A 22,062-nucleotide genomic window follows, 5' to 3' on the forward strand; every position below is an offset into this window, starting at 1 on the left:
TCTGCCTGCTGATCAGCTGAGCTCCACACACTGACCACCAGCTCACCTCAGGTACCACTGCTGGGACACGCACCACAGTTTGAGAACCCTGGCTTTAAGGCACAAACACACATTTTGTCTGCGGCCACAAAAAAAAGACAAACAGGTTTTTAACCCGAATTCATGTCACGCGCCGGAGCGCGCACAGACGCGCGTGCACCGGGGGCGACGCATCTGCCGTCGTAAAGCGCCGCTGAGTGACTGCAGGCGCCCCGGAGATAATTGGTGTCCTTGGAGTTGAATAAGCTCATTCTGAACCACCTCAGGCCCGCCTGGGCCGGTGTGTGTGTGTGTGTGTGTGTGTGTGTGTGTGAGAGAGAGAGAGCCTATTGAATAATTGATTCCGAGAGGGGAGGGGGGGGGGCGACTATCAGATCTGAGCATAATGACTTTATATAATTAGCACGAAGCAGAAGCATTTGAGAGAGAGAGAGAGAGCGAGAGAGAGAGAGAGAGAGAGAGAGAGAGAGAGAGAGAGAGAGAGAGAGAGAGAGAGAGAGAGAGAGAGAGAGAGAGAGAGAGAGAGAGAGAGAGAGAGAGAGAGAGAGAGAGAGAGAGAGAGGCTGGAGGTCCAGGCTGAGCAGATTCTCGGGGCTGGTCTGGTTGGAGCAGCAGCAGCTTCAGTCATGTCCTCCTCCTCTTCGTCCTCTTCCTCCTCTTCGTCCTCTGGCAGCAGCTGAGACAACAAAGCTCTGGTCTCCTGGTTTGAGGACATCTCGCCTCCCGGCAAGGTGACAGACAGCAGAAGGAGCCGCTGTCTTCATCCTCCACTCGCTGTTTCCTCCTCTTCATCTTCACGCTGCGCGGCTCCGTGTGTCTCTTTCTCCGGAATCATGAGGAGCACAGCTGAAGTTTGCTGAAAACGAGTGTGTGTGCGTGTGTGTGTGTGTGTGTGTGTGTGTGTGTGTGTGTGTGTGTGTGTGTGTGTGTGTGTGTGTGTGTGCGTGTTGTTGTTTTGTTTCCGCCGCTCGTCTGTGTCGGACGCAGAGCGGAGAGGAAGAAGAGCGCAGACCGGACTCTTCCTCCGCTCGGATCGGTGTCGGCAGTGATCCACGATGGTGCTGGACACGGAGGAGAGTGAGTACGAGCCGCCGGGCTGTGAGCGCCTGTTCCGGCTGTGAGCGGGAGGGATCCTGCCGAGCCTCCAGCAGAGCAGCACATAGAGCAGAGAGAGCAGAGAGAGCAGCACATAGAGCAGATAGAGGCGGTTCCGTTCTGCACTGACAAACTTTGTGTGTCAGTCTCACATCAGTCTTTACTTTGATCACAGCGCTGTTTTCTTTATTGATCATAACTTGATGACCGGCAGGGTTGAAACCATAACAATGACCTCATGTGAAGTCATGTGTTTGTTCTTATCAGTCTAAGTGTCTCCTTGTGTCCTATCTCCCCTCTGTTGGACCCGTGGCGTCTCAGGCGTGTCTCTAGTGTCCCTCCAGTCCCGAGAGAAGCCTCGGGGCTGTGCCGGCTGTAACGGGAGGATCCGGGACCGCTTCATGCTGCAGGCTCTGGACCGGTTCTGGCACGAGGACTGTCTGAAGTGCGCCTGCTGCGACTGCCGCCTGGGCCGGGTGGGATCCACCCTCTACACCCGGGCCAACCTCATCCTGTGCCGCCGGGACTACCTGAGGTACGACAGCGCCGCCGTGCCCCCTGAGTGTGTTTCAGCTCTCTGGTGTTGACAGAGGGGTTTGTAAGCTTGAGCTCAAATCTCCCAGCAGCCACTGCAGAGGTCCAGTGGAGCACAGACGCGCTGGCACAGGTGTAACTAATAACATTCAGCACGGTTCCATTCCGTGAAGGTGAGCCGACAAGCACAAATACAAACAAGGCCTTGGCACACCTAAATGGAATGCAGCCATTATGAACATTAGTTACAGCTGTGCTTCACTGAAACAAAGCTCTGTTTCCTCTGCACAAATAAGGAGGAGATATATGTGTGGATAAGATGAAGCAGCCGTGTGATGCGTTCAGGGGCTCAGCAGGTCTGTGGCTCCTCCAGAGGAAAGTTAGTCAGGTCAGCTGAGAGACAGAGACGAGCGGGACGATGAGCTAAATGGAACGTGACTCCAGGCCTGGTTCAGTCTTTGCTTCAGGGTCGCTCTGATGTCAGACCACTGCTTTAGGTTCCTGATCTCTGTTAACGACTTCAGCCTGAGAGGAAACATTCTGCTGTTAAACTGGAGGCGTTGTTCCTGTTCAACGGAGCAGTCAGCATCGCACGTAATACATCTGGAACCTTCACAGAGAAGAGTTCAGTCTGTGTTAGCGGGCAAAGGCAGGGAAGAGGAAGAAACTAACACTGCTAAAGGTGTAAGGACAGTAACTTCCCCCCTCTATCCCTCCAGAGTGTGCTGGGCTCTGGCCTTTCAGTGAACCTGGATGTCCCCTTAATCATGAAATGTTTGATCAAAGCAGTTCTACTTGGCCTTATGTAGTTTAAAGGGTTCATGAGATCCAAACAAGCGCACAAACACACACGAAGCTTAATCAGTTTGATCCTGAGCCAATCAGGTCAAAGCTTCATGTTCATCCAGAGATCAGAGAACGTTTCAGTGCTCAGCTTCATTAGCAGTTACTTAACACTGGAATGAGAGAGGAATCATGGAAAACATGAAGCTTTGGTGAACACCAGAGCGAGCGGCGCTGCAGCGCTCAGTTGGCACGGTGCCGCCATGTAAACACGGCGGTGAAGACGCTTCAAACGCTTCAAACGCTCTGTGAAGCTGTGAGATAAAGAGAAATGTTTAGGGAGTCTTTAAACACACCGCTGCCTCTGAAGTGATGCGATCCATCACACCAGCAACCAGATCCTCTGTCAGAGGTATGGATCCGTGTGCATGTTAGCGTGTTCATTCACACCGTGATGACACCGCTTACACGCAGACTTAAACCGGAGACATTCCCGTCTGGACGTCTCCCTGCCTCCCTGGTCAGCAGGAGGACTCTGCTGAGATCTGGGCCACATTGCTGCACTCATGTGTTGCTCTCATGTAGGATCCAGATGGATTTGGTTGCAGCTAAGTCTCTCATTAGCCGCGCTGCTCTTAAGAGACCAAAACCCCTTTTGACAGTTAAATTGGCTAGATTGCCCCCTGTTTTCCTCATCATTGCAGAGTGCAGAGCTGAAGCCTTTGAAGAGCCGGATTAAAACCATGTGATTTCTTTTAATTGGACCATTAGTAGAGAATTAGCATTGAGCTTCGTACCCTCGTTAAGGAGAAAGAAAAAAAACCCCACCAGGTGCCGACTGTGACTGAGGCTGAGGCTGAGGCTGAGGCTGAGGCTGAGGCTGAGGCTCGTTAGATCCCAGCGTTCTGTTAATTAGGACTCAGGACGCTTTTGTTCTCCACTCGGTCGCCCGCTCGATGACGTTTTCATTTGTCGCCTGAGACGGCGAGGTTACACATGCTTAGCGTGCTCTCCCTCTCTCTCCAGCCCCCTTCTCTCTCTCTACCCCCTTCTCTCTCTCTCCCTCCCTCTCTCTCCCTCTCACTCTGTCTCTCACTCTCACTCTGTCTCTCTCTACCTTTCAGTCTCTCTACCCCCCCCTCTCTCTCAGTCTCTCCCTCTCCCCCCCCCCCCCCCCCCCCCCCCCCCCCCCCCCCCCCCCCTCTCTCTCTCCCTCCCCCTCTCTCCCCCTCCCTCTCCCCCTCTCTGTGGTGGAATATGGGAGTAATCAGCCACTTATCTTCCTATGTGTCGCCCGGTCGGGGGTTTGTTTTATTCCCTCTCTCAGAGGTGAATGAGGGGTGAAGCAAACTGAAGCCGGTCCGGCCTTCAGCTCAGCTCAGGTTTGTTCTCTGGAAGTTTAAAGCTCAACTCTCAGGTTTCAGACCTGTGGAGGGAAGTGAAGTCTTTATGGGACAGAAACCAACTGTTTCTGCAACAAAAGAGCAAATCTGAATAAAACTGAGACATTTTCTAAACATTTTTTTTTAGAATTTTGCTCTCTGCTGCTGATGAATGAGTGAAAGCTTTTTGTAGCTGTAAACATCTGGCAGCTGCACAACTCGCAACAAGTGAAGGATTTTATATTTCCTGCAGAGAAATCAGGCCCCTTAAACACGGAACATGAAGCTGAACAAACCGCAGGGACGCCAAACGGTTCTGATCTGTAGTTTGATTCTTCCCTTCAAACCCAAACCCATCTGTTTCTTCCATTTTGCCTCCTTTGTTTCTCAGACATGCACATTCCTCCTCCATCGCATCAGCTTTCTTTCATTTGACACTTTTGAACGTTTGATGACAGCGTGCTCGCAGTAAAAGTCTGCGTCTGAGGCAGGAATTCATCTTTTGAGCTTTGTTTTGTCTGCAGCCGTTTCCATGGTTAGCTGGTCGCTGTCCTGTGATCTGAGAGGAGAAGGAGAAGAAGAAAGTGTTTGATGCTTTCCTCTTTTGTTTGGCTTCTGTCACGCAATTACTCACTTTAAACTTCAGGATCTGGTGAAAATCTGCCAGGTCGCTCAGATTTGGATGATTTCATTTTGGAAACATCACTCTCTTACAGAGGGAGTCTGGTGTCACTCACACAGGTGGAAGGAGAGGTTGCTGTTTGTGAATCAGACAGTGGCTGACAGTCTCTGCTAAGGTTCTTTCTGTCTCTCTGTCTCTCTGTCTCTCTGTCTCTCTGCCTCTCTTTCTCTCTCTCTGCCTCTCTGCCTCTCTGTCCCTCTGCCTCTCTGCCTCTCGGCCTCTCTGTCCCTCTGCCTTTCTGTCCCTCTGCCTCTCTAACTCTGTCCCTCTGTCCCTCTGCCTTTCTGTCCCTCTGTCTCTCTGTCCCTCTGTCTCTCTGTCCCTCTGCCTTTCTGTCCCTCTGCCTTTCTGTCCCTGTGCCTTTCTGTCCCTCTGCCTCTCTCTCCCTCTGTCCCTCTGCCTTTCTGTCCCTCTGCCTCTCTGTCCCTCTGCCTTTCTGTCCCTCTGCCTTTCTGTCCGTCTGTCCCTCTGTCCCTCTTACTCTCTAACTCTATGTCTCTCTCTCTTTCTGTCCCTCTCTGTCCCTCTCTGTCCCTCTCTGTCTCTCTCTGTCCCTCTCTGTCCCCTGGCGTCCCTGTGCAGGCTCTTCGGGGTGACAGGGAACTGTGCCGCCTGCAGTAAACTGATCCCTGCCTTTGAGATGGTGATGAGAGCTCGGGACAACGTCTACCACTTAGACTGCTTCGCCTGTCAGCTCTGCCGCCAGAGGTAAGATTAGGGGACCAATTAGCCAGGGAGATCAAATTCAGTCCACATATCTGGGAGGTGCATAATTGAGCTCTGGAAGGTGCAGCAGTGAGCTCAGAGCTCATTAGGAGCCTTTTACCAACGTGTTGTAATCAGAAACTGCGGAAATTTACCACAATCCCCACATTGTACAAAGTCTCCAGGGGTTAAAGTCTTTATATATGACTGGGGTCTCTAAGCAGACAGCAATCATGCAGGATTAATCTTCTGATTATCACGCTCCTCTGGGACACAATCATTCACTTCAACTCCACTGAAACTCAGTCCCACTTCCATATTTTTTATTTCTCCGCTGCAGATTTTGCGTGGGAGACAAGTTCTTCCTTAAGAACAACATGATCCTGTGCCAGCTGGACTACGAAGGCGGCCATCTTAACGGCAGCGCGGAGCGGCCGGCTCAATGAAAGGTAAGATCCTGACAGGCTGAACCAAACCATGCGCCCGGATATCTGGACGGGACACAGATGAGCTCAGGGTCTCATCCCGCCTGTGACCATATGAGGCTGTGAGACCTCAGACCAGGAAGCGCTGACACGAGCAGCGAGACGCGCCAGCTGATGTCGTAACGCCACGTTATCTCCCGCGTTACTTAGCGCTCTGCATTCGGGGGAACATAAGTCACAAACCTGACGTCCCCATTTGAGGACAGGCAATGAAACCAAATCTCGTGATGGGAAACGCAGCAGAGGCATAAATATGTAGCAGACGTGTAAAGATGGAAGTCAGATGTGAGGCTGAGCTGCAGCTCTGTTAAAAGGGACAAATATAGAGCAACATGTAGGGTCTGCTATCCTTTAACCTGCAAAAACATGTTTCTTCTTCTTCTACTGTCCCATAAAGCACGGCGAGTGACAGAAGTGGAAGTAAACGACCAATCAGAACGCAGCTTTCAGGGCCGTTTCCACAAACCTCGACCTCAAGCTTTCCAACTCTGACACTGATCACCACAAAGCTGGAGTGTATTAAACTATAAAAGGGAGGGAAATGAAACTAAATGGAACTCCAACACTTCCCCCTTTCAAGTCCAGCAGCAGGAACGTTAAACTTAGCAGCTCGGCCTCATAAACGTCACACCAGACGCACGCCATTTGTCCAATTATGGCATTTTTGAAATAGTTACCTCTCACTGCCCATCAACAGCACCGAGGAGTGACGGCTCAGCGGCGTCTTTAGGGAGGACGGCGGCCCACAAACAGGCTCAGTGTGTGCGTGTGTGTGTGTGTGGCGAAGGTTGAAAGCAAAAGCAGAAAAATACCACAGAATCCACACTTCTGAAGGCTCCAGATCCAAAAACATCCACACACACAGCAGCCTGAGCCGCGGTTAGCACGCAGCTACAGCTCCTTACACACACACAGCGCCCTCTAGAGGACATTTAGCTTGGCTGGAGCTGGAGAACAGGAAGTACATGTTTGGCTTTGGTACTTTTTAAAGTGTATATCCTAAACAAACAGCAGATTGTGCTCGGTTTAATCGTTAACTCTGCTGAGGGATGAGACACGTCTGACATGTCTGACATGTGTGCGTCATACGTGTGTTTGGTTTGGAGCGCAGGAAACTTTAGAGCCTACTATAGAAATCTGGCTCCCACTTTGTAATTTGATAAAAGGACGAGAGCGAAGGCTTTCTGGCTTCCACAGGCTGTAAATCTTCATCATGCTGCGAGGACGCTAATAGCTTTGTTGATGTTGGAATAGGTTTGAGTTTTTGTTTAAAGTTTTGTCTAAGAGTTTGCATAAATACGAGCGGCTAACTGCTACATTAAGCTAGCACAACACAGGGAAGTGGAGCCTTACCTCAGGACGAGAGAGGGATGAGGGCCTCCAAGGTGGAGCAGCGGCTTTAGTCCGTTGGAACCCGGGATGGGTCACGTGACAGCGCCCCCTGCAGGTGTTTTCACATGCTGAAATAAACTTTACATGGATTATAAGGTGTAGAAACACTCACATGTACACAAAGCAGGAGTTTGAAGCTACAGGAGCTTCTTGGGAAGGAGTTTCATTCCTAAATGAGAAATTACTTTTCTGAAAATGCTGTTGACTTACTGAAATATTTATTAGGACTCTATCAAGGATTTTGATCTGAAATTTTAAAATGGAAGAAATATTTAGAGTGAAACTTGTTCTTACACCATTTCAGAGCTGTTCGATACATTTGTGTGTTTCAGGTCAGAAGCAGAGCAGCTGGTGTGTGTGTGTGTGTGTGTGTGCATGTGCGTGTGGGTGTGTGTGTGTGTGTGTGCCAGTTTGACTATGAAGGCCACTTTGGTGAGGTGAAGCCCGCAGAAGAGCCGTCTGTTTGGACTCTAAAGGAGCTGCGTAGCTTCTTCTCCTTCCTCTCCAGACGGCCTCTCTGCCTCTCTGATCAGATGAACCGGCGCCCCCGCTCTACAAATATGGAATATGGAATGATTATGAGGACATTTTATAAGGACAAAGCATGTATCTGCAAATTATTTTTAGAGCTCGTTTCTCTCTGCTGGACACAGTGGATGGGCGGAGTTTAGCCCGTCTGTCCAAACAGAACAGCCACAGGTCATCGATCCTCTCTGATATAAACCCTGCTGTCATCACTGAGATGAAGCCCCACTTTATCTCCACTTATTGTTTGGCTCCACTTTGCAGCTGAGGATGATTTACTGCTCCTCCTTCATCTTCTCACCGCTGGATCAACGTGACTTGGACTCTGGCTCCACCTTTGCTTTCAATCTGAGTTGTTTCTTGCCTGAATAAAGTGAATATTAACCTAAACAGAGACTCTGTCTGTTATTTCAGCACAGAGTAAACACTGATGATAAGTGAAATAACGGCATTTAGTTTTACTTCGAGGAGGATTGAAGAAGGGAGAAAACAATGTGACGCTTCGGAGCTGTCTAGTTAGAAGAAAACGTCATTTCAGAAGAGAAAACGTTTCCCATACGTCTGCATCACAAGTCCTCAGATAGAACTGTGGCGACACCCAGTGGTAAAAGTAGCACATTGCATCTACAGTACACTTCCGGTAGCCCAACCATCAACAAGGAAGTGCTCTAATGGATGCGGAGCGGCGTCCCCCGGCCTGCGTCCTCTTCCCTCCTCACCACCTCAGGTACTCTCTGTAGTGAAGTGACCTCTGACCTGTCAACATGGCGATGTCAACATTCCAGAAGGTGACTCTGACTACGTGCCTGCTGCTGTGCGTGGCTCTGCTGCTGCCTAAGACGCTCTTATCCCGGGGGCGGAAGGATGCTGCGGAGCGGCCGGACGGTGCGTCGCCTCTCACGGCTTCTCTCTCTGTAGAAACGTCCCCCGGTGCTCAGTGCTCGTTAGCTTGGACTTGTTGATGTAAACGTTGTTTCGCGTGTCCGTGACACTCTGAAGATGAGGATGTCGCTCCTTTTTCACCGTTAGAGCCGCGCAGTTAGTTTCTTCCCTATGGGGGGCGCCAGATTCACCGTCTTGAACCCTTATTACCTTGAATGAACAAATTAGATCAATTCATTTATTTTTCAATTTCTTATCAAACATATTCTTATTCATCCTGAACTTTGAGTCTATTTATATATATTTATTTTTATAAATTTAGGTGGAATATTCAAATTACACGCTTCTTATTCTTATTTCTTTTCCAGTTTGATGACACTGTAATGTAATAGCTTCTAAATGTCTTCTTCTGTTTAGAGTGAATCCATGTCTTTCTCTTTCAGGAGCAGGGCGTTATCCTCCTCTGATGCACCGTCAGTCGGCTCCTGAGCCCAGAGGGCAGAGGGCGGCCGGCTCCCAGTTCTCCAGGGCCCACAACACAGAAGCCATCGCAAGAGCCAAGGGGGCCGGAACAGGAGCGGGAACGGGGGGCAAGTCCAACCTGGCGGGCCAAATCATCCCTGTGTACGGCTTTGGAATCTTGATGTACATCCTCTACATCCTGTTCAAGGTTAGACATACACACATACATACATACATACACACACACACACACACACACACACACAAACACACACACACACACACACACACACACACACACACACACACACTGATTCCTTCTGGTCTCTGTCTCAGATCACATCCAAGGGGAACAAGCAGCCCACGGAGAACAGGTTTCCTTCTGTCAGATCAGAGAACATGAAGAGAAAGATCAGTGAGTATCGTGCAGACGTCACACATATCTGTGTTTACAGGACGTTCTTCATCTTCATCTAACTCTTCTTCTCTGTCTGTCTCAGCTGATTTTGAACTGGCTCAGCTGCAGGAGAAGCTGAGGGAAACTGAGCTGGTGATGGAGAACATCGTGTCCAACGCCCAGCACAGTCCTGACAGGTGAGTGTGTGTGTGAGTGTGTGTGCGCGCATCCACAGCTTCACACACCAAAGACCAACATGTGGCTCCTACCTGACTGACTGAGCTCTGTGTCTCTGTGTGTCAGGGTGAAGGGAGTGATGGCCGACCAGGAGGAGAGTCTGCTGCAGCAGCTGACAGAGATCACCCGGGTGATGCAGGAGGGCCAGATGGTGGAGGGCCTGGACCCAGAGAAGAAGACTCAGAGCCACTGGGAAGGTAGAGGAACACTGTGCACCACAGACAGAAGCAGGCAGACGTTCATGTTCACTCTTCCTCCCTGTGTAGGAAACGTTACATTAAAGTCTCTTCCCTCAGATTATCCTGAGGAGCCTCATCAGCAATGGGAACGTTCCCACTGTTGTCATCACCACGGAGACAAGGGCGACCCACAGCCAGAGGGCGAGGCTGAGACGACAGAAGCCGACTGTGCTGAGACTCCTGAGGACCTGACTGGAGGAGGAGAGGAGGAGCAGAGGTTAGAGGAGCTTCATAAAGCTGCTGCTGTGGGAGCGGAGGGAGAGGTGGGTGTGAAGGAGAGAGAAGGAGAGGAGGAGGAGGGGCAGGGTGGCATCAACCTGGGCATCCCAGATGAGGACCTGGCCGGGGTTCTGCAGGAGCTGGAGCTCACGCTGGAGATGACCTCAGTGATGGAACAGGAGAAGATGGAGACCTTCGCCCAGCCGGCAGAGACGAGCGGCCACGTCAGGCGGAGGAACAAGAAGAGGAGAGCGAGGAAAGACTCTCACTGACTCTACACGGGACCGCACACACGCCTCCTTCAAGTCTGATCAGCCAGACAGACAGTAGCATGAAACCTGGCAACCGCATAGAAGTGACCGGGATCCTTTATGTTGAGATTCACCAACACTTTGATACTGAGCACCGTTTAGTTCACTGAGGTCAAACAAACTGCAAACACACCAGAACACAGAGACACAAAGCTACACACACACAGACACGCACACACACACACAGAGGAGCGGCTGGGCTGGGATCAGACCACAACCTGGCAACACACACCTGACACACACTACAAATTACACACACACACACCAGGGGCTAACCCCGGTGTGTGTGTGTGTGTGTGTGTGTAGTTTAGTTCCAGACGGTGGTTGAGGTTAAATGGGCTTTGCTGTGCCTTTTGTCTGTCAGCTGTTAAGGATTATGAATTTTCAAACTGATTAAGTATGACGTCATCTTTAAGTCCCATTTTAATAAAGAGTTTGTGTTTAAATGTATTTATTTACACGAGTGAAGCCTCTGCAGAGCGTCTGTGGCACTTTGATCTTTACATTCCTGTCGTCTTCAAGTCTTTAAGCGTTTCAAGGTTTTTTATTTCCTGAACGCCGTTTATTTCTTCACTGTGCAGAAAATCACCTGAGTGAAAACAAGAATACTGTAAAGAACTGAAATAAAGGTGAAGCTTTCTGGGTCCTCAGCTCGCTTCTTCTCACACACACACACACACACACACACACACACACACACACACACACACACACACACACACACACACACACACACACACACACACACACACACACACACACACACACACACACACACACACACACACACACACACCATCATAAGTCAAAAAAGGAGTTTATTTCTTGTATAATTGTTACTTGACGAATACAAAAGCAACACGTTGACGCGATGTTGGCTGAGCCTGTCAGGATGAAGAGTAAAGCAGGAACCTCACAGCAGCAGAGAGCGACCTGCTGAGTGTGGGTTTGGACCGGGGGTCTAACAGATCTAACACACCGGGCCTCGGTGCCTCAGTGCTCCATCGGCTCATCGGGGGCGTCGGCGGCCGCGGGCTCGTCTGCAGGCGGGGCGACCTGAGACGCAAGAGCAGAAAACAAACGTAAGCGGACGCCAGGCGCAGGACGTTTAAGGTGTGAAGGTGAGACTGAGCCGTACCTTTCTCTGTGGCCGCTCCTCTAGACCCTCCAGGAAGGAAGCCACCTCGTCATCGTCGTAGATGGTGAACTCCATCTCCTTTCCCACGATGCCAACGGAAACGTTCTGAAAGAGGGAGGAGTCAGATTTATAGTCACACAACTCCAAAGTGAACCGCAACATCAATGCCTCACACCAGGGTCACATGAGGGGGGGGCGGGGTTACCTTGGTGGTGAGGTCCTGCTCGGCTGGGAGAGTTTCTCTGAGAGCTCGGAGGCCATGTTGGACCAGATCATTCAGATTACCTGAGGGAACAGGGAGATCACATTTACTGACTCAGTTCAGTTTGGTTAGACAGTATACTGCGGTGTGTGTGTGTGTATGTGTGTGTGTGTGTGTGTGTGTGTCCTCACAGTCAGAGAACTTGTCCATGCATCTCTCCAGGTAGGTACGTGCAGACTGGGAGCGAGCTCCGATGGACATGGCTTTACAGTCAAAGTAGTTTGCTGATGGACAGGTCTGATAGATGTGAGGTCCCATGTCCTGAGAGACGACAGAGACACAGACAGACAGAGAGACAGAGGGTCAGGGTGCTGAGGGACAGACACACAGACTGAAGGTGTTAGATAAAGAACACTCACATCGTATCCTGCGACGAGGAGGCCGACCCCATAGGGCCTCCGTCCATACCTCTGTGTCGGGATCTGGGTTTCTGAAGTCTCTGTCAAGGATCAACTTCAGTCTGGTTCATCACACAGAGAGGAAGAAGAGCAGAACTCAACAGAGCCTCTAAAGCAGGCAGGTCGAGTTATAATGCAACACAAAGAACGACAAGACGACTTTCTAAGTGAACGTCCAGGTCAGGATACTGCTGCCAACAAGGGAAACCAGGCGAGAGGCAGGAAGAGGTCTGTCGAAGACGAAACGAGAGTCCAGACACTCCTGACGCATGAAGTTACTGTGGGGGAGAGAGAGAGAGAGAGAGAGAGTGAGTGTGTGTGTGTGTGTTATCTCTCCTTCTTCCTCTCCATCTTTGATCTTCCTTTCTTCTCACCACAGCAGTCTGGCGTCGGCCGTCAGTCCGGCGATGGAGATGCCGATGTGGTTGTCCACGTTGAGGATCTTCTTCTGATGGGCGGCAAGTTCAGACTGGGCTCTCTGCAGACAGACAGACAGACAGACAGACACACAGTCAGACACTATTTGAACTACTCGACTATCGAGTCTGTGTTTGTGATGAACTGAACATAGATGTGATTCAGTAATAGTCAGCATATGAAAAACAAACACACACAGTTTGTTTGAGTGTGTGTGAGTGAGTGTGTTTGTACCTTCAGAGCCACCAGGACTGCGTGTGTGGTGGACTTGAGTCCCACGGTGGCTGATCCCTGCTTCACCGCCTCCATGGCGTACTCGATCTGATGGATACGCCCCTGGAACACAACACACACACACGTCAACACACACTCAGGCAACTTGTAACAATGAAGAGTTATCTAAGCTTTATGACATTTAAACAGTAAAGCTCACTGACCTGCGGGCTCCACACGGTGACGTCATTGTCGTACTGATTGCGGAACTAGAAATACAAAAACAAAGCAGACTTAGGAGAGAAAACAAACAGAGTAAGTCTTTTATAAGCCCGTCAGAGCTGAACTCACGTAGTTATCCTGCATGACTCCTGTGTGTTACTGTGCTGCGTTCACGTACCGGCTGCTCTCTGCTCAACTGAGGCGTTCAATTACCACTAAATAAATGATGAACCCGAACCCTGAACCAGGAGGACATCTGGAGCCTCTGACGGCCATCATCACACACTCATACACACACACACAATCACACCGCCATCCCCGCAGACACACAGGAGGACGCACAGGTTGATCCGTACCAATGGATGAAGGAGGAAACACACCTCAGCCTCCTCACCGGGGCCTCTGTAGCTGCAGGGCCCAGACGCGGAGCGGTGTACACTTTAACCAGCGCCATGTTGTTCTGTGTGTTCACTCAGCGAAGGAACCGAAAGTAAAAACTATCAACGCAAACTGATGCTAACGTAGCCCTTGTTGGCTAACCTGTTAGCCGGTAGCTACAGCGCGTTAGCCCGGTAACACACCCAGCAGGTCGTGGTGACTTCTTTGGCGCTAAACTAACACACGGTAGAGTAATAATGTGTTCCTCCATCTTAAAGGCGACCTGCGGGTCTCAGCGTTAAACCGTTTAACGGACAGACACGTCACTCCGCCGGTGCAGCTAGCAGCTAATAGCTAGCAGCTGCGGGTTTTGCTTACTCACAGTGCAGTCAAACTTTGCTAGCTAACGTTAGCTTCATGTGCTTTCTTTCATCTCTGCTTTCTGAGCGGTCGCCGCTGTAACGTGTCGCTACTTCACTTATCCGCGGTGTAACAATCTGATATAACATGAAATGATGAGATAGTTGTGTCTTTTCATTCATACTCACCATCTCTGCCTCTCAATCTGTCGCTGCTCGGCATGAATTGCGATTCCGGCTCGATTTAGTTTCCTGGACGCGTCAGGGGAGCGAGTAGATCCCCGAGCACGGAGCGATCGAGCTGGACAACGCCAAACAAAACGTTCAGTTATTGTAACCACGACATGTTGACACGATATGTAAAAAGGAATAAAAAAGAAATTGTGAACGGAATGAGAATATTACATTGGAGATTGGAGGGGAAAATACACCTACTTTTAAAAAAACACACAAAAACAAAAGGTACACAATTAAAACATTTTCAAATAAAAATGGGGTTATTATTCTACGTAACGAGATAATGATAATAATAATGAACCTCACAGTTTTCTAAAAGAAGACGCGTTTCTGCTCCTCCCGCCCTGGCCACACTGATGTAATGCAAACACATGGACACTAGATGGCAGCAGTAAACCAGAAGTCACTGCGGGCGCAAACACGAAGAAGCAACACAGAGCGACGCGTTGAAACCAAATATAAACTTCATGAATTATTATTACATTGATAACAGATGCGGATATTTATGAAAATATGTCTATTTGTTTCAGTTTAAATAAAAAAAAAACTGCAGGGAAGTTCATGTGTTCATGTTCCACCTGTTTCCATCATTCTATACATTCACAAATGTTATCTTTGTGCCTCAGAACACTTCAATCAATACTGAATCAATCACAAATTCAGACGTGTGTGTGTAGGGACACATGTAGAGAATGGACGGGGCTCTGATTCTGCTTTAAAAGACATTGAACCTACATGAACTTTAAAGTTCAATGATCTAAGTTGTAAAAAATAGATTGAGGTGAACATAATGTTAACCCCCTCCCAACAATAATCAGTTACAACATGAAACAGAACAAACCCTCCAGAGGCCTCAGCGCCTCACTGCTGTAAATCAAAGCTCTGCTCTTAATGGAAGGAACCAGAATAGAGAATGAATGAGCAGCTATGTTATGTTATGTTATGTTCTTTTTATGATAGTGGAATATCTCTACAGGTGACACGAGGCTGACAGCTGAGATTATTGATGAGCTGCTGCCTGGCACACACACACACACACACACACACTGGACTGTGATCTCTGAGTCCTACGCATTCATTACGAACCCCTCCTTTCCTTTTGTTCTACAGTTGTGTGATAGAGCGATCCACGCACAGCGATCCACGCACAGCGATCCACATAGAGCGGCGCCGCAGACAGCCTCATGTCCAGCCGTGCGTCTGGTTTAAGGCGGTCTCTTTCTCTGTTAATGATATCTGATGTACCCTTGATCCGGCGGGGAGATGAATGAGTAAGGCTGTGCTGACGAGTTCTCCTCCTCTGCCAAGGCAGCGGCAGCGCGGCGGGCGGCCATTACATCAGCAGCGCGCCAACCTGCTCCTTTGTGATTGAAATTGTAGAGGCTGTGCTGAGCTCAGCGTGTTTCACCTGGGGGCCTCATTTGACTCTGCCAAACGGCCCCCTGTTTAATTTTTCAAATGGAAAAGCAGCCTGAGTCACTGTGCAGAGCGTCCAAGCCACAGAGAGGAGTCGCTGCTGGCGTGTGGCGGCGGGGCAGAGGGAGCCTGAGGCGTCTGATGGAGGGGAAGAGAGAGGGAGAGTGTTCATTCATGGTTTCCACTCAGTCTCACTCTCTCAGACTGCTGTAGTGACAACAACACAACATGTTCAGCCTGCAGACACACAGTCGCTCCTCTCCGCCACCTGCCGCTCTACAGCCGCTCCTTATCTCTACCTGAGCTGCATGTCATCACTTTTGTGAATGATGACAACGCGTCATCAAATATCTTAAGTAAGTAAGTCTGTGTGGAATTAGATTAAGATCCAAAGTGGCTGGATTCTCCCCAGCTTCCATCGTCCTGCTGCTTTAAAGGCTCAGGGCTGTGGTTGAGCTGGTAAACACAAATGGGCAGCAGAGGTGGCGTCTTCCTCAGGGCTGCACTAAGCTGCCAGCTCTCCTGCTACATCACAGGTCAGAGGTCACCAGCTGCATACAAAGCAGCAGGGAGCCATCTTAACCCCCCCGACAAGCTTTATGAGTCTGAACACTGTGTGTGTGTGTGTGTGTGTGTGTGTGTGTCGTCACTCAGGCTGCGTCAGAGTGTTTGAGTCTTGCAGACATCGTGAGGTTGCCGTCACTTCGCCGACCAAAACGCTTACACAGCATTTCACACATGCAGGACAATAAGGAGCACTAGAGCAGCTAGACAGACCACACACACACACACACACACACACACACACACACACACACACACACACACACACACGTAGGCGTTTGCTCTTCAGTGATGAGCTCTAATCAGCTTCCTGTCTCTGGTCTCTGGATGAAGAACATTGAGGAGAAAGCTGATTTCAGTCATGATGACATTAGGCAGCATTTTATTGCCTTTATGCTGGGAAACACCCAGAATGAGCAGAACCCCTGGTGTCAGCATGAACACACACACACACACACACACACACCTGTTGGAGAACTGGAGGTGAAGAATGAAAACAAGTAAAACAGATAAATATGATGAGCCAAAGGTTTAGAGACGCACAATAAATGTAGGCCTCACACACACGCACACACACAGACACACAGACACACAGACAGACACACACACACACAGACACACACACACACACACACACACAGACACACACACACACACACAGACACACACACACACACACACACACACACACACACACACGCACACACACACACACACACACACACACACACACACACACACACACACACACACACACACACACACACACAACACACTGTGTCAGCTTACACAAATCAACCTGAAACCTCAGCATTGATTGGAAGCGGACAGACGGCGTCACTCTTTGCAGCAGATGTCAGGTGACTCGCTGTTGAGGCTTTTAGCTTGATTTCATGAGTCACAGGCTTCACTTTGATGACGACCACCGCGTCTGAAGGAAGTCAATCTGCCGTCTGATGCGTCAGCTGGGACGCCATCTGATTGTCACTCACACACAGGAAGTCACCTCTGCTCCTTGATGAACCTTTGAAGGGTTCCTACTTAACTTATCTTAACTTATCTCTACTTTGTTCCATCTTCTTCTTCTTCTTCTTCTTCCTCTTCCACCTTTAACTCCACCACAGTCTCACTCTGATGGCCGTCACTGCTGGGCACTTTGCAGATTGCAAAACCTGGTGCTCGTGAATATGATGGATTGTTTCATAACTACGCACCGACCACCGACAACAAGGAGCCCCGGGTCCTCACGGAGCCCCGGGTCCTGCAGGGTTTCTGTCCTGACGTGCAGCCTGATGTCCTGGCCTGTGGCGGCCTGCAGCATGGAGCTTGAGGTATCTGAGGTTTTGTTTGTGAAGCTTTTTGGTCAGATGAAACTGAAGCGTCCCTGTGATAAACACTTCCTGCGGTGTGACCTTTGATTGTCACGCTTAAAGTGAACTCAGAGCTCGACTCCAGCGGAGGCCGGCGGTTCAGTCCGCTGATTGAGCGGTGAGGGCCGTTTGCTCTGTGATCTCCGTGTTGTGATTGATCCTGACGTTGTGACAGAGCGGATCATGGTTTACAGAGCGACGAGCACGACAGCCAGGCCCCGCCAATCAATATGCAGGGAGCCTCTGAGGACACACACACACACACACACACACACACACACACACACACGGGGACTCCTGCTCACAGCAAAGGTTCACTTCCTCTGGTATTCATGCTGCTTGAGCCTCACGCCTGAGCGACTCCAGACGGACGCACACTTCTGTTGTTGTTCTCATTTTTCTTAACAATTTAGATGGAAAGGAAGTTTGAGCTGTTTTTTTTTAAACAACCAGGCGAAGATTGAAGATTTAAGGTCAGGCCCGGTTTGGAGCCGTGTGTGTTCTGGCAGTACAGAGCGGTCCAGAGCGGGGATGCTCTGGAGACCTGGACGCTCCGGCTCACCTCACTAATGGCCTCTTCATCACCTCACAGTAACGGCTTTCATGATTAAAGGAAACATGCAGCAACGGTCTCACTGAGTGGAGGAAAGGCCCGGTTCAGTCTCACACCAGGAGTCTGACGCTGCTACAGGACCAGGAGGTCAGAGGTCAGAGGTCAGAGGTCGTCTTTGACCAGAAACCTGAACACTGCACAGCTAAATCAACTTGGACTCATTCGATCAGTCGTTTTCAGCCTTCAGATGTTGGTATTTGTCTGATGAAGTGATTTCCTCCTCAGCCAAACTGAAGCTTGAGCGTCTTCGTCTTCGTCTTCGTCTTCGTCCAGATCTTTCCTCCTGAGCTTTGCTGCAGAGGCAGAATTGAAGGCGGGCTCTTGGGTCGGCTCCAGGTTTAATAACCGCATAACGTTTAACTTTCTATAAATACCGTGGGCCTGGAGCCAAGTTGATCAAGTGTGATTGAATCTGAAAAGTTTCCAAAGCGGAGAGCCAAGTTCTTCTTTAGATACTTCAGAGGAAACGACTCCACTGTGCCCAGCTTCTGACAGGCAAGCGGCCTGAGTCACTCCGGCTCTGAGGGGGGGAAGCAGGGGGATTCAAGCAGACACACACACACACACACACGCGCGCACACACACAAACACACACACACACACACACACACTGAAAACACACACAACATATTTCACCTCCACCTCTGACCCAAACTGACCCCTGTGATGTCACAGAGGTCAGGCTCCTCCCCCCTCACAGGTTTGATGATGAGGTCATCCTGAGTGACAGTGAATCTGTTTGGGTTTGATTTCACAGAGCTGGCAGGGAAACGTTGCTCCGCTCAGATCCAATCCCTCCATCCTCCTCCTGCTGCTGCACTCACTTCATTTGTTCCTGTGTAATCATGATGAAGAGGAGGAGGAGGAGGAGGAGGAGGAGGAGGAGATCCGGCCGGCACTTTCGGGAACTCAAACCCCCGTCAGTGTCGTTGTGTAAGTGTCTCCGTATCGATTGGTGAGAGGTTTCTTCTTTTTGGTGAATGGAGGCAGAGGAGTAAGAGGCGAGGGAGGAAGATGATGAAGCACTGATGAAGGCCCCCGACTGATGAGGATCACCTGTAATCCTCCTGATGTCTGAGGAGGATCAGGAGCGGACGCAGGGGGGCGGCGGCCCCCTGGCGTGTTGACCTGACCCTTCAGCAGCTTGGTCTCTGAACGTCCTCCTGACCTTCTCTCCTCTCCTCTGCTGTTTGTTTATCTTCCACTCAGGCTCCTCCCCTCTCGTGGCGTGGAACTCTCCAGCCTCAGGTGTTTCAACACGCCGCCCGGACTCCCAGAGGGGCAGAAGCACACAGCGACACCGCTTTGCTAGCTGAACTTGCATTTAATCAGGTGGCGAGTCTCCTTTGTGGTGGCGAGCGGCTGATTAGATTTAAAGATGGAGAGGCATTACAGCAGGCGGCTGGTGGCCTAATGACTTAAGTGCTGGTTCCCCTTCCTCTCTCTGCAGGAAGTGATTTATCCGGATGAGCCGGGCCCTCGCAGACCCAGATGCCCGGCGCTGAATGGAGATGGTATCGGCCCGCTGTGACCCCATCAACACTCCGGGCTGAGTTATGGTTCCTGTACGTAGATCAGTGCCACATCATGATGCGGCATGAGAGACGGGGGAGTCGTGTCTCTACGTGTCCCTGTCCTTCACAGCGTGTGTGTGTGTGTGTGTGTGTGTGTGTGTGTGTGTGTGTGTCTGCTTCATACAAACGTGTTTCACCTCAGAGTGTAACTTTGTCAGATGTAAATAAACTCTCTGTCTCCTTGGTGATCTCGTCTCTCACACACAGAGTGACACACAGACAGGTTTGATAGATTTTCTCAGATCTGGCCGCCGCTCGCCTTCCGTCCCACAGACGCCCCTCGTCCTTTAAAGGACCTTCAAAAAGTTACATCATGGAGCTTTGACACGATTTTTGACAAATTTCCTGAATTCCTCATTATTTCCAGATAGGAAACAAACGGAGTGCTCTGTAGCGCCTCCTACTGACGGAAACTGAACGTCATCATTTAAAGAACGACTCTTTCTTCTTCTTTTTCTTCTTCTCCTCCTCCTTCCTCGTCTTCTCCTCCTCCTTCTTCTCCTTCTTCTTTTCCTTCTTCTCCTTCTTCTTCTTCTTCACTTACTGACTTCCTGTCTTTCATCAACCTCCACAGAATGAGCCTGAACTTTATTTCCTTTCCGTCATTTAGCAGATATTGAGTCCAGTTGTTTGTAAATTGTTCTTCGTGTCCTGTGGATCCTAACGCAGACATGAATCTGTCTTAAATTATTCTCTTTACAAGTTAGTGAGAGAGAAACACACACACACACACACACACACCTACACATCTACTGAATCCAATATCCAATATGAAGCCAACTTCAGCCTAATGGTTTAGCGTGGGTGGAGTGGAGTCGTTTAGGAAAATGGAGCACTGTGCCAAACCCGACGTGTCTCATTGTGCACGGCGAGGCTGCTGCTGCTGCTGATGTCCACGTCTTATTAACGGCGTCTGTGGAACGTAGAGAGCCTGGAAAGATGCTGCGGGGGCCCAAACTCTGGCCCGGGGCCTGGAAGAGGACGGGAGCAAAAGAACTGGATACAGAACAAGATGAAGAACGAGATGAAGGTCCAAACACAAACAAGAAGGAAACACAGGGAAATACAACAGATGCTTAACATACAAGAGGGTCAAACTCACTCTTCCTCACTCTTCCTCTTCCTCTCCCTCTCTTCGTCTCTCACTGTTTTTAATGGCATGTGTGTGCGTGTGTGTAAATTGTGTAATCTGAGGAAACCCGTGTAAACAGGAGGGAGAACACAGGAGCTGCACACAGGCAGCAGCACCAGGGGCTTTGAACCCAGAACCTCTCTGCCCTGGGATTACGTTCATACAGATTGATGATGTGTGTGTGTGTGTGCGTGTGTGTGAAGAGAAACACCTACACATCTACAAACCAGCCGCATCATTAGCTTCCAATCATAGGCAGGCTCACACACACACACACACACACACAGCAGTGAGGCGGCTGGTGTGTGTGTCTCAGTCTGATGTTTGGCTTGAAAGGCCCAACAGAACCGAGCCCTCAGGACGACACACAGCAACGTCTGCGTCATCAGGGAACAGCACAGCTCCTCTGTGTCCCCGGTAATAACTGTGAGCCGGGTGGGCGTGTGGCTGGGGGGTTCAGGGGGGCCAGGGGGGGCCGAGGAGGGAGGGGGAGGAGGAAGAGGAGGAGGAAGAGGGAGGGGGAGAGAGGGGGAGGCCCGGCTTGAAAGGTTACACTATCGACTTCAGGCTGCAAAGTTGTTTCAGCGTTGGAGGGAAACTTTTTTGGCGCGGCTCCCTCGGGTGAAGCGTGACGCAGATGACCCGTAAGGTTCACCCACGCTGTCCAACACACACACACACACACACATACACACTGAACACACACTGCAAATACGCTCACACACGTTAACATTCAAACAGACGTGACTTTGCTGCTCAGTCTCACTCAGGAACTCACAAATACAACTCAGTGTTCAGGTGAACGACCACAGAGTTCACCTATCACACACACACACACACACACACACACACACACACACACACACACACACACACACACAGTGACTCACACTCTCAGAGAATCTGTTCTCTCGTATGGATTTCGGTACAACACGGTTCCTCTCTGTTGTTGTTGACTTTCTAGTTTCTGTCTTTTGTGTGTGTTTGCGTGTGTTTCTCTCTCTCTCTGGGTGTGTGTGTGTGTGTGTGTCCAGCCGGTGCAGGTAGCAGAGCCTGGAGGTTTGGGAGCTTCAGTGAGGCTTTAGATCCCCGGGCGGCTCCATTCAGCTGTGATTTAGTGTGTGACATGGGCGAGTCGCGTGGCTCAATAGCACTAAAAGGCTCATCCTGTCTAATGGGGTTCCTCTATGACGCAGACAAGGAGCCGCAACTCCTCCCTCCTCTCCCTCACTCTTCCTCTGACATACAGTATAACACACACACACACACACTCATCCATTCATTCTGCCCATTGTGTACACACACACACACACACACACGACCCTACTGTACACACAGACGCACGCTAATGAAAAGGAAGTGAATTGACGGCGCACCGCAACAAACAGTTGTGTAATTGC

The 22,062-nt window shown here is 50.1% G+C and overlaps 3 protein-coding genes across 3 annotated transcripts; 2 read left to right on the forward strand and 1 right to left on the reverse strand.

Moving 5' to 3' along the window:
• The first annotated feature begins 478 nt into the window (after positions 1–478).
• On the forward strand, positions 479–8,006 carry LOC142988506 (rhombotin-1-like). Its single transcript, XM_076137699.1, has 5 exons — positions 479–1,116; positions 1,456–1,669; positions 5,098–5,223; positions 5,561–5,669; positions 7,430–8,006. Exons 1-4 carry the CDS (start codon positions 1,095–1,097, stop codon positions 5,664–5,666), a joined length of 468 nt encoding a protein of 155 aa, XP_075993814.1. The 5' UTR covers positions 479–1,094; the 3' UTR covers positions 5,667–5,669; positions 7,430–8,006.
• A 248-nt stretch (positions 8,007–8,254) lies between these two features.
• Positions 8,255–11,028, forward strand: ric3b (RIC3 acetylcholine receptor chaperone b). The gene is made up of 6 exons (XM_076137695.1): positions 8,255–8,507; positions 8,948–9,174; positions 9,303–9,381; positions 9,467–9,560; positions 9,667–9,797; positions 9,897–11,028. Exons 1-6 carry the CDS (start codon positions 8,387–8,389, stop codon positions 10,328–10,330), a joined length of 1,086 nt encoding a protein of 361 aa, XP_075993810.1. The 5' UTR covers positions 8,255–8,386; the 3' UTR covers positions 10,331–11,028.
• A 141-nt stretch (positions 11,029–11,169) lies between these two features.
• Positions 11,170–14,057, reverse strand: psma1 (proteasome 20S subunit alpha 1). The gene is made up of 10 exons (XM_076137696.1): positions 13,946–14,057; positions 13,022–13,066; positions 12,819–12,920; positions 12,542–12,645; positions 12,357–12,445; positions 12,129–12,199; positions 11,901–12,030; positions 11,713–11,792; positions 11,508–11,612; positions 11,170–11,425 (listed from the first exon to the last, which is right to left on the reverse strand). The coding sequence occupies exons 1-10, from the start codon at positions 13,946–13,948 to the stop codon at positions 11,363–11,365; spliced, it is 792 nt and encodes a 263-aa protein (XP_075993811.1). The 5' UTR covers positions 13,949–14,057; the 3' UTR covers positions 11,170–11,362.
• Between the last annotated feature and the right edge of the window lie 8,005 nt (positions 14,058–22,062).

Source organism: Genypterus blacodes, unplaced genomic scaffold (genome assembly GCF_046128005.1).
Source record: "Genypterus blacodes isolate CSIRO-AG114 ecotype Tasmania unplaced genomic scaffold, CSIRO-AGI_Gbla_v1 ptg000332l_1, whole genome shotgun sequence".
In the NCBI taxonomy this organism is placed as follows: Eukaryota; Metazoa; Chordata; class Actinopteri; order Ophidiiformes; family Ophidiidae; genus Genypterus; species Genypterus blacodes.